General features: G+C 35.9%; 1 protein-coding gene across 3 annotated transcripts in view; it reads left to right on the top strand.

The window, feature by feature from the left end:
- The first annotated feature begins 6464 nt into the window (after nucleotides 1-6464).
- Nucleotides 6465-16175, top strand: part of Tango11 (transport and golgi organization 11) — a 30469-nt gene continuing 20758 nt past the window's right edge. The window contains exons 1-3 of one of the 3 annotated variants that reach the window (XM_068362592.1): nucleotides 6465-6488; nucleotides 10387-10504; nucleotides 12125-12256. In XM_068362592.1, coding sequence (XP_068218693.1) covers nucleotides 10387-10504; nucleotides 12125-12256 — 250 coding nt within the window. In that variant the 5' untranslated portion in view covers nucleotides 6465-6488. The other 2 variants (XM_068362591.1, XM_068362593.1) reach the window with 2 other exon arrangements.

The raw sequence follows: 16175 nt of genomic DNA on the forward strand, positions 1-16175 counted from the left end.
TTTTTCAAAATCCAGGTACCTTCAAAAAATACCACCTATTGGCATCCTTTTGGGTAGGATGTGTTGATAACATTTTTTGCTTGGCCCATGAACTGAGACATAAATATGTTTTTAACAGGAATAAATAATTTATTACCGGCCATGACATTTAAAAACGAAATAGATAACAGGTTGTCCTTTTCATGTGTTAAGTTTTAAGAAATGATAAAGGTTTAAATTTTCAGTTTATAGAAAACCGACAAATGTGGACTCGTACGTTCATCATTACCCAATCATCATCCCAGGACAAAATTGATGATATTTTCATGTATGTTTTCAAGGGCACTGCGGGTCAGTTGCTCAGTATTCCTTGAAGCAGAGCTTGCGAAGATCGGAAAATTTATAGCTAATTAACAATATCCGGAGAATTTTATCGACACAGCTTTCTTAAAAAGCAAGGAAAACTTTATATGAAACTGACTCTACAACGGATTTTAATATGAAAAAAAACTTCTAATTTTACCCTTCCACAATCATTTCATGACCATTAATAAAAACTTTTATTGTCAATGTTATTTTTAAGAGTAGCACTTTGTAGAGTAAGTTGATAAGAAATTCACCTGTATAAAAGAATGGATGTGTTTCTGCAATCCCATGTAATCAATGTAATAAAAGATATGTCGGACAAAGAGGAAAAGAACTGGAAAAAAAACTAAAACAACATAAATACAATGATCTAACAGGGAACCAAACAAGCAGTTTATTTCAGCATATTAATAATTGTAATTATACCATCAATTAGAAAGGAGCAAAATAAATACTGTACAGTAAGTACATAACAAAACGTAATATTATAGAATCATGTATTATAAAGAAAAACCGTGTGGAATTTATCAACAGTAGCCCAGAAATGTACAAACTAGATGAATTGCTTATAAAGAATGTATTTAAAACAATTGTCATTTTTAAACTAGTTGTAATTTTTAAACTACCTGTGTAATAATTTTTGTTATTGTATTCTTTCTTACTACTAAAGCGGAGGTGATTTTGAAACTATGCCTAATATTTCGTACCTATAGGCCATGAAGAGTTATGTAAATATAAAAGCGCTCGCCCAAAACTTTGTTTTTCTAGTTCTTCCTCCAGCTTAGTGACAAATAGGCTACATTCATAGCATGCTTCCTTATTATTATTATAATTCTTCTCCTTCAAATTCTTCTTCTTCTTCTTCTTCTTCTTCTTATTATTATTATTATTATTATTATTATTACTTGCTAAGCTACACCCTCAGTTGGAAAAGCAGGATGCTGTAAGCCCAGGGACTCCAACGGGGAAAATAGCCCAGTGAGGAGAGGAAACGCGGAAAAAATTTAATATTTTAAGAACAGTAACAACATATTGAAATAAATATTTCCTATATAAACTATAAAAAATAACAAAACAAGAGGAAGAGAAATAAAATAGAATAGTGTGACCGAAGGTACCCTCAAGCAAGAAAACTCTAACCCAAGACAATGAAGACAATGCTACAGAGGCTATGGAACCACCCAAGACTAGAGAACAATGGTTTGATTTTGGAGTGTTCTTCTTCCAGAAAAGCTGCTTACCATAGCTAAAGTCTCTTCTACCCTTACCAAGAGGAAAGTGGCCACTGGACAATTAAAATACAGTGCAGTAGTTAACCCCTTGGGTGAAGAAGAATTGTTTGTTTGGTAATCTCAGTGTTGTCAGGTGTATGAGGACAGAGAAGAATCTATAAAGAATAGGCCAGATTATTCGTTCGGTGTATGTGTAGGCAAAGGGAAAATGAACCATAACCAGAGAGGAAGTTCCAATGTAGTACTGTCTGGCCAGTCAAAAGACCCCATAACTCTCTAGCGGTAGTATCTCGGCCATAGATCGTCTATATAAACCAAATCCGCATCACAAGGAAAATAGAACTATTAAAAATACAAATAATAGTTAAAATTTAAATTACAGGGCACCAAGTAGAATTGGCATTAGCAAGGCATAGCAGCATTGGTGAAATTGAATGATATATAAGCTACATCTGAATTTTCTCTTCGGAGGCGTGGGTTCGAATCCCACCGATCCCACCACTTTTTGTCAAGTGGCCGTGTGGTAGTTGTGGATTAAAACAAGGGGACGAGGATAATGACAGATATTATCTGTACCCTTTTCTACAATTGTATATTTAACAGAAAAATTAATTCACATTCTGAAAGAGCACACCAATTATCAGTAACGGTAGCGTTGGGTAATCCTTGAAAAATGTTAGTCACAATGTCATATCGACTTCAAGTTCTATATCTAAGTGCCCGTTAAACAATACATCAATTGAACATAGTTCTAAGGTCTGGCTGGGGAGACAGAAGCAAGGTGTGTGTGGAGGGGGGGAGGCTTTTTATGAAGTTAGAAAAACTATACATAGTGATTAGCAAAGAGTTTGTAAGGCCAGGGTCGGCCTCGAACGACGGGACGGCACTGCAGTCGTTAACCGAGTTATCTTATCCTTTTTGGCCATGCTTTCTCCTTATGTGTGGCAGGACCCGAATGGGGTACCACGGGTATCCACTGGGATTTAGGCAGAGAATTATTATTATTAAAAGGAGTTTTACCAGCCCAATGAGTCAAGCTTGACTCTCACAGGGCTGGCCCGAAAAAAAAATCGGGATATAAAGAATTATAAGATGATCAAAATTCAATTGATAAGGAAAAAAAATAAATGAAAATAAAATAATTATATATATGTATATACGGTATATACTTATAAGCTTTAAATATTCTAAATATGGGTGAATAGATGGATGATATATATATATATATATATATATATATATATATATATATATATATATATATATATATATATATATATATGAAATCTGAGTGATGAAAATAATTAACTATATATTAAATCTATGTAATTTAAAATGAATTAGTAAAAAATCTTAGGTAAAAATTTAGATTCTATCAATAATACGTGAATTCCTTAAAAAGGTTAAAATTCTAGAAACAGAAAAATTACTTGATTTAGTTAAAATGTCAGAAAAAGTTTTCTTACCAAAACATAGGCATCTGTCCCTGTTCGTGTGTACTTGGCACTTCCGCTTTCTGTCTCATCTCCTCAACCAAGACCTGTGGGAAAGGGATATGACTCAGCAATATGACAGATCAGCAACACGTCACTGGCGCGGACCAAGCAATTCAGAGCTTCGAAGGCACATATCAACAATCTTGTGTCCGCATTCGTCTCGTTATTATTTGCTTTCTTTTTTCATCTACTTCTTGTGACATTACCAAAGATGTCCAAGAATGCAATAATGATTTTAATACTCAAAACCAGGAAAAGATACCTGTCAGGTAGAGAATTATAGACCAATATCACTACTAGAAGTACCTGGTGAAATATTGGAAAAGATCAATAACAAGAGGTTAGTGTCGTTCCTAGAAGCGAATGAGTTACATAATAAAAATCAATATGGATTCTCGAAAGGAAGGGGGACCCAAATTGCAATAACAAACATATATCAAAGAATAACGCTATGACAAAGAAGAAAATCCTTATGCAACGTAAAAAGAAAATAGTAAGCTGAGTAAGGATATAACCAAGACAATTGACAAACTATGGATACAAGGACTCCAATACAAAATATAACATTTCAGCCTTCCAGCTATTTTAAAGAAAATATTGTGTAACTTTATTAAAAACCGGACGGCTGCAATTGAATAACAAAATTTCATAGTACAGAGTATTCTACTAATTTCTGTTTCGCAGATTACATCATGCAATTAGCTATAGGGTCAAAAAAACATACTCGAAGAAAGGACCCAACTTTCTAGAGACAAGTAGCACAAAAATACAATGGACCAAATTGAAAGAATAAATCGATTTGATAAGAAGAGGAGGATAAAACAAACAAATCTAAATTCAAAATAGGTTGGGATCAAGATAAATAGAAGAACGACAGAGATAATGAGAACGGAATATGCCATGAAAGATGAAATATTATTACAAGGAGAAAGGATTAATGAGGTGGAATCATTTAAATATTTAGGAACTATGACCTCTAATGCAAGATCTTTAGAATTACAGTTCCGTGAAAGATTGAAAAAAGCAAATCAGACATTGGCTAGGTTTGGTAAATTTTAAAAATTAAATCCCCTGAAATCACATATAAAAATCAGGCTACATTTCCGTTTAGTGAGATCGGTGTTACTGTAGGGACAAGAGTCGTGGTATGACAGTGGAACAATATCCAACAGAGTTTGTAGATTTGAGAACAAAGCCCTTAGAAGGATATTGGGAGTTAAATGGCAGGACATGATTAGAAATGAAAGCTCAAGCTCAATGAAGATAAAAGTGAATGTATTATTTTTGGAAATGAAAAAGATAAAAAAAGAATCGAATGCTTCCAAAGAATTGAAATAGGTCAATCGATCATTGACCTAAAGAAATCTGTCAGAAATCTTGGAGTAATCATGGATGATAGACTGACAATGAATGAACATATAAATATGGTAAGAAATTGTAACTAGCATATTAGAAACATAGCATATATTAGTAAATACTTAGATGAAAAATCTATGGCCATACTCATTAATCACCACATATTTTCAAGAATTGATTACTGCAACTCACTGTTCTATGGCTTACCAAATTATCAGCTGAAGAAAATTCAGTGAGTACAAAACAGAGCCGCTAGATTAATAAAAGGACTACACAATAGGGAAAGAGTTACCCCTGCACTAATTAAATTACACTGGCTGCCGGTAAAGGCGAGAATTGAATACAAGCTACTCTTACTAACGTTTAAGATACTGAACCAAAATATCTAAAAGAATGCCTGAACAAACTAGAACTAGAAACAAATGTTACCATAAGACACATGAGTGACAAACATAGGCTATCTGAACCAAGAACAAATAGTAAATTTGGTGAAAGGGCTTTTAGCTACTGTGCGCCTAGATATTATAATAAACTGCCAACTGAAATGAAGGACCTAAAGGGAGCAATTGAATTTAAGAAGAAACTAAAGACATTACTTTTCACAAGATCATATGATTTGGAAGATGCTACAATCAAAGAATTGTATAAGTTATAATGAAAATGTTTCGTTAGATGATTGATATGGACCCGCCCGAGAAGTAGTTCACTCGACTTCAGTGGAGGGTTGGATTTAAACCCAAAACAAGTAAGTAAAACAAGTATAAGAGAGATTACCAGAGTGCCTTATGTGGATGAGATCATGGTGAGGGGTAAATGAAAATGGTTTGGGCACGCTCTTCGCACTCCCCAAAAGAGATTAGTTCACCAAACTTTCAACTGGGCTCCGCAAGGCACTAGAAGAGTTGGAAGACCCAGTCCTGCATGGCTGAGGCGTGAAATAGGAGATGGTGAACGGAGAAGTCTTTATTTAAAAGCTCCAAAAATCTACCCGAGGCCCTTTGCGCCAATAGACGTAGGAGGAGATAAGGATGATGATCAGTATCTGCATACAAATGTACAAGCATAAGGTTGGATCAACAACCAGTGAATTTCACCAAAGGGGAATATCAAGACATATTAGAGAAATGCTAAAGATAGCAAGAACGCCAAATACAAAGCTAAAACGTTTGGGAATGTGAAAAATATTAAAATACATTTCTTCTAAAGCATAATACCCGAAACCCACGAGTTTAGCATCGATTTCCAATAAAAGGGCGTTAAAAAAAATCTTTAAGAAACCAAGGTCTGCAACAAGAAAAAATCCTGACGATGAAGCTCCGAATATAGACCCACACAAAATAGGACCAATTAATCAGAAGATATATAGGTTGGTTAATAGAATATAGGGTAAACCACAGTTCGTAAACTAGCTGAATTAGGCCTCAATAAAATGGGCCAACGGAGAAAACGGAAGCAGAAGAAACTAGTAAACTACCCAAAACACAAATGGTGGATTAGAGTATTTTTTACTATGTTCAACACGGTGAGCCTTAACCATTATACTTATTAGAAATGTTTACGTGGAAAGTGTAAATTAAAGAAAAAATACTCTGTAATTATGATGCAAAATAAATATGACTGAATACTAAGTAAATGTACCTTTATACGAATAAAGTTGTTATTAAACCACGCTTTACACTACTTTCATTAACAATTAACTTTCTAAACTATTCATACAATGGTTAGCTACATAATTGCCCTCATTTTTTTTCCAGTCAGTTAAAAAAAATTCAAAACGTAACAATTTACAAACATTGATCGAGATTAGTACCGTGAATCACCACCAGAGGATTGTTGTCTTTGTAAAAGATGACCCATGTTATCGAAACAATTTTATTTTAGACACCAATGTATCTTCAATGAAATAAAGTAAAATACAACACCCATGTGATAATTTTATGTATAATTATAACAGTATCTATTCATGAATTATTAATTCAGAATCAAGGTAATTTAATCTTAAACTAAACTTTCCGTCAACATCGCTTATCTTGTTATTCTCTTGCCGTCAGCTGAGAGGGTAAATACTGTCGTCAATGCAATTTAATTTGAAGTTCCATTCTTATTTTTCATAGATAGGAATTGGTTGTTTTGTCGGTGTTGAAGGAGGATATCCACATATTATATATGCTTAATAATCTGACGGCCAGGGTAACATTAAGGTATATTTTATATATATGTTTTACCTTGGTCTAATGTATAGGGCAAGGCAGTGCTAACGTAATCTAGGTTTATTAAAGTTGTTGTGAAGGTAACCTGCATAAGCTTATTATTTAAAAAAGGCAATAGATTATTTTGTTAGGTAATGGGCAGTTTAGTAGATTTAAATCTTCAACCAAACCTGATACGGGATTTGAAAATATTTTAGTGGTAGAACAGTAAAAAACAACGGGGAAAAATATGGCACAATATCCCTAAGGAAGGGAATAAGGTGGGTGTATTTAATAAGTAACGAGGTGATGGTATTTGGCGAAAGCCTTTATCTTTTTAATTATGGATGTTTTAAATTATAAAAGTTTTAACGGAAAAACTGACATTTAACACAAGGTTATGACCCACCTAATTTAACCTTAGGTGTGTGCAACTGCCCCTTAGATCTCAATGTCTTTAGCGTAACCTATGGACCCCCATTTGCGTTTTGGTTTTCGCAGGTGCATGAATACTTGCAGTCATTGCCTTGTGAGTGTAGGGAGTGTCCTGTGCAGTGGGCGGAATTCATGAAGGAGAAAAAGAAGTCTTGAGGGATTCATTGACATCAGAAGGCACACCCTAAGAAATCTAGCGCCTTTTTTCATTTTTTGGAACAAAGCCGGTGTGACGGTCTGAACGATCCCCCGGTCTCAGAATTCTCCTTGATAATCTGCGCATGCGCGAACATTACCGTTTGCCAGTGCATACAAGGTGGATGTTTTATTTTCCTGTAATGTTAGCGTGCGCAGCTCAACATTACCACTTGCCAGTACATATGAGCTTGATGTTTTATTTTCATGCAAGCGAAGCGAGCTAATGGCGGAAAAGAACCATTATACAATGTCAAGGAGAATTCTGAGACCGGGAGATCGTTCAGACCATCACACCGGCCATTTCTTCTGAGGCTTTGTCCTCTGGGGAAATCTTTCAGGGAAAGGGAGACTGCCCACCATCCTCTGGGAGTGGTTCTAAGAAGGGGATTGTATGGTCCTCTCCTAGTTGGAGCAATACATCTCTCCTCTCTCGACCATTTCCTCCCGCTCTTATCACTGCTGATGACCCTGGCAAGACTTTGGATTTGTTTAGATTGTGGCCTTTGCTTAGGATTGATGGGCCCAATCTACAGAGAAACTTCTGAAAGTACTTACATTTTCAAGAGGGTGGAAGTTTCCTGCTGCTGCCCCCCACGTCAGTTCCCCTTGCAGAGGAGGTGTCTGAAGAGACTCTGTGAAGACCCTGTTCTTGCTGACGTATCCTCTGCGAAGGCAATGTCTCCATTAGTGAAATCATTGACTACGGGGAAGAAGGAAGTTGTGTGGCATCCGAAAAATCTTTCACCTCTCTCGTACCCTACTTTGTTACTTTAGAGGTGACACCATGGGCACAATCACTGAAGATGATTGTGACGAAGTCACCAAAGCACAGTGTTAGAAATAATCGCTTAAGGTGAGGGTTATTAAATATATGTCTTAAAGAGCTTAAAATAATTACAGTACAGTGATATTAGTAATATTATTTGTATTTATTATTATCATCGTTAAAAGTTATTATTGTGTAATTGGTCAGTCATATACAATACTGTATAAACTGTAAATCAAGTACATGAAAGAAGGGTAATTTTTTTTTTATGAATATGCTACAACACAAAATGTATTTCAGTGTATTTTTGTTATGGTGTCGGGAAAAATCTAATGTGACGTAAGAAATCTAGAAAGGTCCAGAACGAACAGAATTAAACATACAGTAAGTGGAAGTTAGAGCGGTAGTTACTTCACCAGAAAGACCCCCGGTTTGGAAATTGTGTTACAGTTAATAGGGCTTTGTTTGTGACAGTGCTTTTATCCAGTGAATAGGAATAAAAGGGAGCAGTTCTGATAATTTCTTTTTGTGATTGACTTTCTGAACTTGTAAAACAAACACCTAACATTTTGCTCCCAAAACAGTTGACTCGAGTTTACAGTGTTTAATGAAAAATAAGTCATGATAGCAGAATTAAGAGAACTTATTGAGATTGGTCAAACCTGAGGTTATACTGAAGATGAGTTGAGAGATTTTATGAAAGACAGAGAGGAAAAAGAAAGAGCAAGAGGCAAAGAAAGAAAGTTTGTTGGGATATGATAGGGAAAGCAAGATGAAAAGAAAAAAAAATGGAGGGGCAGCAGAATGAGACTTTAAAAGGTTGGAGTTGGAAAGACAGAAACTATCTAGAATGTAACAACTGCAGAATGGAAAGGCGAGGTTTGGAGCATAGGTTTATCATTTTTACTTCAGGGAAAACCACTCGGTAAATATCAGCTCCTAACACCAAATTAAATTTCATATTTTATCTTTTAAGAAAGCTTTGTTAAAAGGGTTTGAATGCACAGCAGAAGGATTCTAAAGTAAGGTTTGAAGCTGTAGCCTGCACCTCTGCCTGGAGGGGAAGGTCTTTCTCCCTTATAGGTTGATATTAAGGCCACGTTATATAAGTTAGAATGATGGGAGGAAGAACACTAATATCTTATCTCTGCCAGGTATCCTCCAGCGGGTAGCAGAGGGGGGCAAATGCCTGGCCTTAGTGTTATCAAGAATCTCGCCTATTTTTTCCTCTGCGATTCTAGTTCTGAGCTCTTCGTTAGCGAACGGCTGACCAGAATCAGAGGGCTTCCGAGACTACCATGGCTTGGTTCTGGGACTGATCTGGAAGCTTGTGTGGTTTGGTTATTAGAGGTAGACAACAGAGGGCTCCTAAAACACACTGCCCGATGGAGAAGTGAATACTGATTGAATTTTCTCTATTGAATCATAATTTCACAGCTGAGGTATTAATAATAATAAACATTACCTAAGGATAATTTATCTTGCTTTGAATCTCCAAACACTGTTCAATTTTTAACCACCATGGCAACCTTGTTGCCTCCTATTCCATCCTACATTGAGTATACATTATGTTCTGAGGAGGGGGATTGTTGCCTATTTTGCCCTTATCTTACAAGTTTTATCCTTGTGTAATAATCTGATATAAGTACTGGGGGGATTAATAAGTGAGGCAGATATATCATACTTAATTTTATGTACAGTATACTCCGAAGATATGTTCATGCCATACTACACTGGGTATGCTTTGTGATTTGTCTGATGGGGTAGTCAGCGTTTCTTAGAACAGTATTTATATCCTTTCATATCCATCTGATATAGTTATTGGGAGGATACAGGAGATTGGTAGAGCCACATATGCAAAATTATTTATATTTTAAGACTGGATAGGCAGTTCCATCCTCCTGTACAGTTGGAGTTTTATGTAAGATAGGTCTGACTAGATATTTAGCCTTTCTTTGTATTTTTATCCTTCCATATTTATCTGGAAGGAGACTGGAGAGTTAGAAAGATGTAAATGTTATCAATGTTTCCTATTTCAAGACTAAATAGGTGATGTAGAATTACATATTACATAATTCTGCCTATTTTAAACCTGGATAGGCTCACTTTAGTAGCCCCTATAGCCTGTGGTTTGGTGAACTGTGAGTCATACAAACTAGAATCCAGTTGACTGTCCTGGTTTAGTTAATTTTTTGGTTCGTGGGAGCTTTGTTAAAGTGATACTCCTATTAAAAGATTCAGATTTGTAAAGTTTGGTAAAATACAAATTATAGTACAAGTGCTGTACTATGAAAATTTGTGATTTATACTATAAGTTTTCCTTATTGTTGTGATTAGCCTTTGAGTATAATTTTTTTTATTATTTTCAGATGTCAAACATAACAAGCCCCCAACGGTTTTCAGGAACGTTTGACCACTTTTATGATGGACATTATGAACCAGATATTACATCTGTCATGAAGGTTCCAAAGAGAATACGAGTTACAGGTAAGGATTTAATTTTCAATACTCAGCGTTTTGGAGGTTGTCTTACTTTTTGATACTCTTGTACAGCGTGGTTATTTTTTCTATAAAAAAGAATTACCTTTTTGTAAACTACAGCATTTTACACTTGTTTAAGAGGTAGCTTGTTTAAATTGTAGAATATATCTAACTGTTATTTGTTCCTACACAAATGCAAACCATTGTCCTTTATATAGGAGATCTATTAACAGCAAAGCTGGGAATACAGCAGTTAAAAATTTTAATGAGGCATCAACAACTGCCTGGTAGTTACCTACTGTTAGTAGGGAGGCTGAGTGCTAGAAAGACAGATCCTCATCAATTGTGCCTGGCCTACAGAGGACATAACTGCAGCCAGGCCTCACCTTGCATTGAGTGCCGGGAGTGGTCATCCTCCCAGTGGGAGAAGTACAGCAGGAGGAGTAAGGATTCCAGAAGGGAATCTTTGCCTCCGTGGTCATCCTCAAAGTCTAAGAAGGCCCAACTTCCTTCTTCTACCCCTTGTACTCTGCCCTCTGACTCTCCTTTGGCTTCCTGTGGGCCCAATCGAGCAAGAGTGGTGTCGCATTAACCTTAGGGCAAACTGGTCTTTCCATTTCAGCTTGTCCAATGGTGGGACTTCCTCCTCAGGGGGGAGTCTCCTTTGGTATCTAGGGTTTCCCTTCGGAGGAAAAGTTGTTTAAACACTGGCAGGAAGTACCTACTTCAAAGGATGTTGTCCCTTCGGTGTCTCCAGTTGTCCCCAAGCCATCTTTGAAGTTTTCAGAGGGAGACTTGTCTCTCAAGCATCTTTGCCGAGGGAAATGCCCTTCACTCGTCTATAGGACTTCTAAGCGAGTGCCCAACTCTTGCCCTTGAGGAAGTCTCTCCTTTGGAGCTCTCAGCCTCTTCAGTATGTGCTTGCAGGGTTGTTGCACAACCATTGTTAGATCCCTCCTCTTCAGAGGGTGATCGGTATCAGAACAGTCCTGTACATAGTTAGTACAGAATTTCATGGTAAATTTCTTTTCTCCATATAGATAATGCTATCACATACATTCATTAAAGAAGCTGCGGTGAAATGTTGAAGGTGATGGTGGGCAAGGAGTGGGTCTTTTGATAGAAGGCAAGAGAAGATGACTATGCATGTGTCAAGTATCCTTCCCTACTGAGTCGTGAACAGGCTAAGGATTTGATGTAATTGCACGGTCTTTGAAATTTTGCCTGCTGCTTCCTGATTTCGCACCTGTTGTTAAGTGAATAATCAGCTTATATTTTTTATAATGGTATTGGTAGTTCAACAGCTTATAGTCAGGTCTGTGGTTGGAGAATTTTCTTTTAAGGAGAGCCGACTGAATTTTCTTAGTTATGGGGCTCTCATATCAATTCACTAGTTTCAAATTTAGGTTGCCTTATCGTTTCAATAAATTATGGTTTGATCTACCTCTAGAAAATAAAGGATAAATATTCAAGTGCTTCACAGAACTGTATTATTCCATTTCCAAGTTTACATGTTGATGATTTTTTCCACAATAAAGGTTATGCCGTAAGTATATTGTATGGAGATTGTTATAGAGAATGCTGTTGTCTTTTAATCCCTTGATTTTAACAAATTTTTTTTTTCAGGTGAAAATGAAGATGATCCTACTGTCAATTGGGCTCGATATAATGGCCATAATGAGAAACTGGAAATGAGTGTACCAGACCGGATTGTTGTGGCAGGTATGGTGTCGTTACCCGAGAAGCTAGTTGTTGCAGGTAAACTAGTTTTTCAGTTTGTAATTTTAGAGCACTATTGGGCATCTGATAAATTTTTGTTTGGGAGTCAAGAAGGGAAGGTATTGTTTTTTGTTTTGTTTTGTGTTGTATGATTTCAAATATGTTTTTACCATTTTATGCTTTCAAATAACTGCATGCATTTTCACTAATTAGATTCAATGTTGGACTTTAATATTGTGAAAATTATATATGGTTGATTTGGGGCTTTTCTTTGGGGTGATATTGAGATATTTCTTTTTCTTTTTTAAGTTTGGTGAGTTGTTTCTCTTTGGGTGAGGTAGCATTAATAGTATCTCTTGTAGTCTCTTCAGTCATGAAAATGGGATATAAGGAAGTTACATCTTTGTATATAATGGCTCAGAAATCTCCCTAGAACTAAACTCTGTTTCTTTACAATAAGTACAAAGCTATTTTTTTGCATTTAACAGAATTGTATATTTTACAGTAATCTAAATGCCCAACAGAGCGTATTTTATGTTTTAAATTCATGTTCTGCATTTTTTTATACATGAGTCTTTATTGTATGTATTATATACATCTTATTCCAATTATGTGTCTGGCGGAGCTAATTTAAGGGGGAAAGAATTTAGGTAATACCTAAGTTTACCTTAGTGCCTTCAGTATCTAAGTTCACCACTAGTCATTGACATATTATTAAAGACTGGAACTGCCAATGGTATGTGATCTGTGAAGCAACACATCAATGTCAACAGACTAGAATTCCTTTCAGTCTAGAGAGGGTTGTTGGCTTTTGAAGAGTTGAGGGAGGCTAGTAGCACCTAATTCCAACTAATTGGTAAAAGTGATTAATCGCAGAAAACAGAGGCTTCAGGCTGAAAGTCCAGTGCTATTTTACCAACTTATGGAAAAATGTCAGACTAGCCTAAAATTTTACTGTAGACATGTAGCAGAGAAAGAAAAATGTTTACTCATTTTGGGACATGATCATCAAGTGTGCATGTCCAAGGGCATTTCTTGGAAGGATTTTTTGCAGACTATAGATTAGTAACTGCTGATGTGCTGTTCTCAAGTACAGTTCAGGCTCCATCAGCTTGAGGGTAGATGCCCTTACACACAATTGGAATCGTTACGAGTATTTGCCCCCGAAAAGGAATGATTGTAGTTTATTTTTTATGCTGCAAAGGAGGTTTGCAGTATCATTGATGAGGTCTAGCAGACAGTTCCATCTATCATTTCTATTTTATCCAGGCTTCTCATTGAAGACCAAGTTTTGGTACCATATTAGTCAAATTCTAGAACAAGAATATTTTACTTTATACAGTAGATGATTCCATGATTATTCTTACTCCTATAGTACTGAAGTGTGGTGTCATTGTCTCCACATAAATGATGCAGGCATAATGGTTCTATTGACAAATTCATAAGAAACTTCTTTGTTGTCCAGTACTGCTCCCATTATTGGCAGTTTCATCAGTTTGAAGTCATTTTAGAAGCTATTTTAATAATTTTGCCATGTACCACCCCCCTTCTCTCTCTCTTATTTTTCAAACGACCAATAAAGATAATTTCTTTTCATACTATGAGGCTCACTCTACATTCCCAAAGCCTTATGGGTTCAGAGTGAAACATCTACTAAATAGCCTGAATCTTTCCTGGGGTAGGGTACTGAACTAACTTAAAGTTATCAGTTACAGTACCAATCCTTAGGACTTCCAGAGATTGTCTTTTGTAAGTATTTTACTGGCAATAGATTTGGGGTATACTGTACAATAATTCTTTTAATTGTAAACTTGCACTCCCTTTAGCATCATCTATTTTTACAGCAGAGCTATATAGTATTGTGACTGGTATTGAAAAAAAAAAAACCTATAATGAAAGAAGGTAATTTTACCAGTTTTAGAGATGCAAATACTGTAGTGTGTTGGAGGCATTGATTGATTTTAATCTAACCAGTCCTGTAGTTTTAAAAGAGGGTGGCTTGTTATTTGTAGCCATGCAGGAAAGATATTTAAGTTTTGCTGGGTTCCAGCTAATGGTGGTGTGCCAGGAAACTAAGAGGCAGACAAACTAGCAGATGAGGCAGTAGACAAATTACTAGCTGGAAGATATCCACTTCCTTGTTAAAACTTTTTGCTGCATATCAAAAAATCTCTTGGTGGTATTTGACAACAGTATTGGAATTTTGTGGACCAGAATAAGTGGAAGGTCACAAGTGCTATACTTTCATGGAAATAGGATAATATGCCTAAAAGGTGGGAAACTGCCCTCTGTCACCTAAGCATTGGGAACACTCCTATATCCAAGGATCAACTTACTCAAGCATTTTGTCTAATCCACATGATTTGATTTCTAGCTCCAAAAGTGTTCATACTTTTGCAGGTCCCAATTTATTGAATAATGACAAATCCACCTCCAGTGCATCAAGTCATTCTAAACCACTGCATTCTAGTACTGTACTTCTGCCGTTAACTTTAAATATTCTGTGAAAGGCACATTTGCCAATAGAGTAAGTGAAAATGATATTAGCATTCAAACTCAAAATCATTTATGTAAGCAAGAAGTTCAGATTTCTGTACCAAACAGATGACACACTAGCCATTTCTGATACCTCCAGAAATAGAAGGTCCTTATGATATAGAGATGGTTGAACATGTACCCCTAGAATGTAAATCTGAGAGAAAAAAATGGGTTCTTCTAAACCCATACAAAAATAAATAATGAAGTATGTCTGAGTGGGCTTGAAGAGGTTTCTACTTAGTTCATTATACAAGGAAGATTTTGTTGCAACAAAGGAAGATTGGGTGGCTGATGTAATAAATCCAACTGTAGCAGAAACAGAAACAATGCATTGACTCTGGTGAACCCAACATATGATTGATGAAGCTACCAAATCCTGTAGTAAAGGTTGAGACTGTCCATAAGAACACTTTATGATGGTCAAGAAGGTGAAGAAAAAGCCAATTGAGTATGTACCATTCAGAAATAAATCCATCTCCATTTATAGGGATCACCGGTAAAGCAATAGTGTTACATAAAGCAACAACAGAAAATAAAACAGCCCACAAAATTTCCTACAGTTCCAATAATTACCTTATTTCTGAATTTCATAAGTTGAAAACATAAATATATATATGAAATTGGTAATGTGAATGACAACTTTGTCAAGAAGGGTAAAAACAAGTTTTATAAATGAGAAACCCCCAGTGCTATTTGTCTGTTTGCTGACCATCTGATGAAAAGCGTACAACAGGCACTCTTTATCTAAAAAAATCAATAGAAAAACTTAATACTAATCAAAATAATAATCAAGAAGTAAATCATAATCAAAGTAAACATCAGGAAATTAGATTCAAAGAATTAAAGCCTAATAAAAGCATTAATGCCAGAATGTACAGAAACCCAACTGCAGTAAGATTTGCAAAAAATAATTATCTGACTTGTAGAAATCCATAAACATTGCCGTAATGTTGACTCCACACAATACTAGAGACTGAGGAGAGAGCATGCCATCACCATGCCAAGCAATCTCATTTTGCTCTTGACTCCACTGCGTATTTGTATAGTCCTTCAATGTAGTTTCTTCAAACTCTAATGGATTTGTCCTTGGGTGATATCCCACATGTCCACCAAGTTTGATTGAAATTGGTTCTGTAGTTTTTGCGTAATGTTCACAAACAAAAAATAAACTAACAAAATATTTGCCGTTTACTTAACATTGTGATTATTTTCAAAGTACTGCTGCATACTTGTACCTTGCTGTAGTTTTCCTACCAAAATATTACAGATTCATCCTTGGATCATACCCAACATGACTACCAAGTTTGGTCAAAATCTGTATTATAGTTTTTGTGTAAAGTTACTCACAAACAAATAAATGAACGACAACAAGGGTGAATACATATCCTTTGCAAAATCTTCGATTTTGGGAAGGCAGTAA

The sequence above is a fragment of the Palaemon carinicauda genome, chromosome 39 (genome assembly GCF_036898095.1).
Source record: "Palaemon carinicauda isolate YSFRI2023 chromosome 39, ASM3689809v2, whole genome shotgun sequence".
Lineage (NCBI taxonomy): Eukaryota > Metazoa > Arthropoda > Malacostraca > Decapoda > Palaemonidae > Palaemon > Palaemon carinicauda.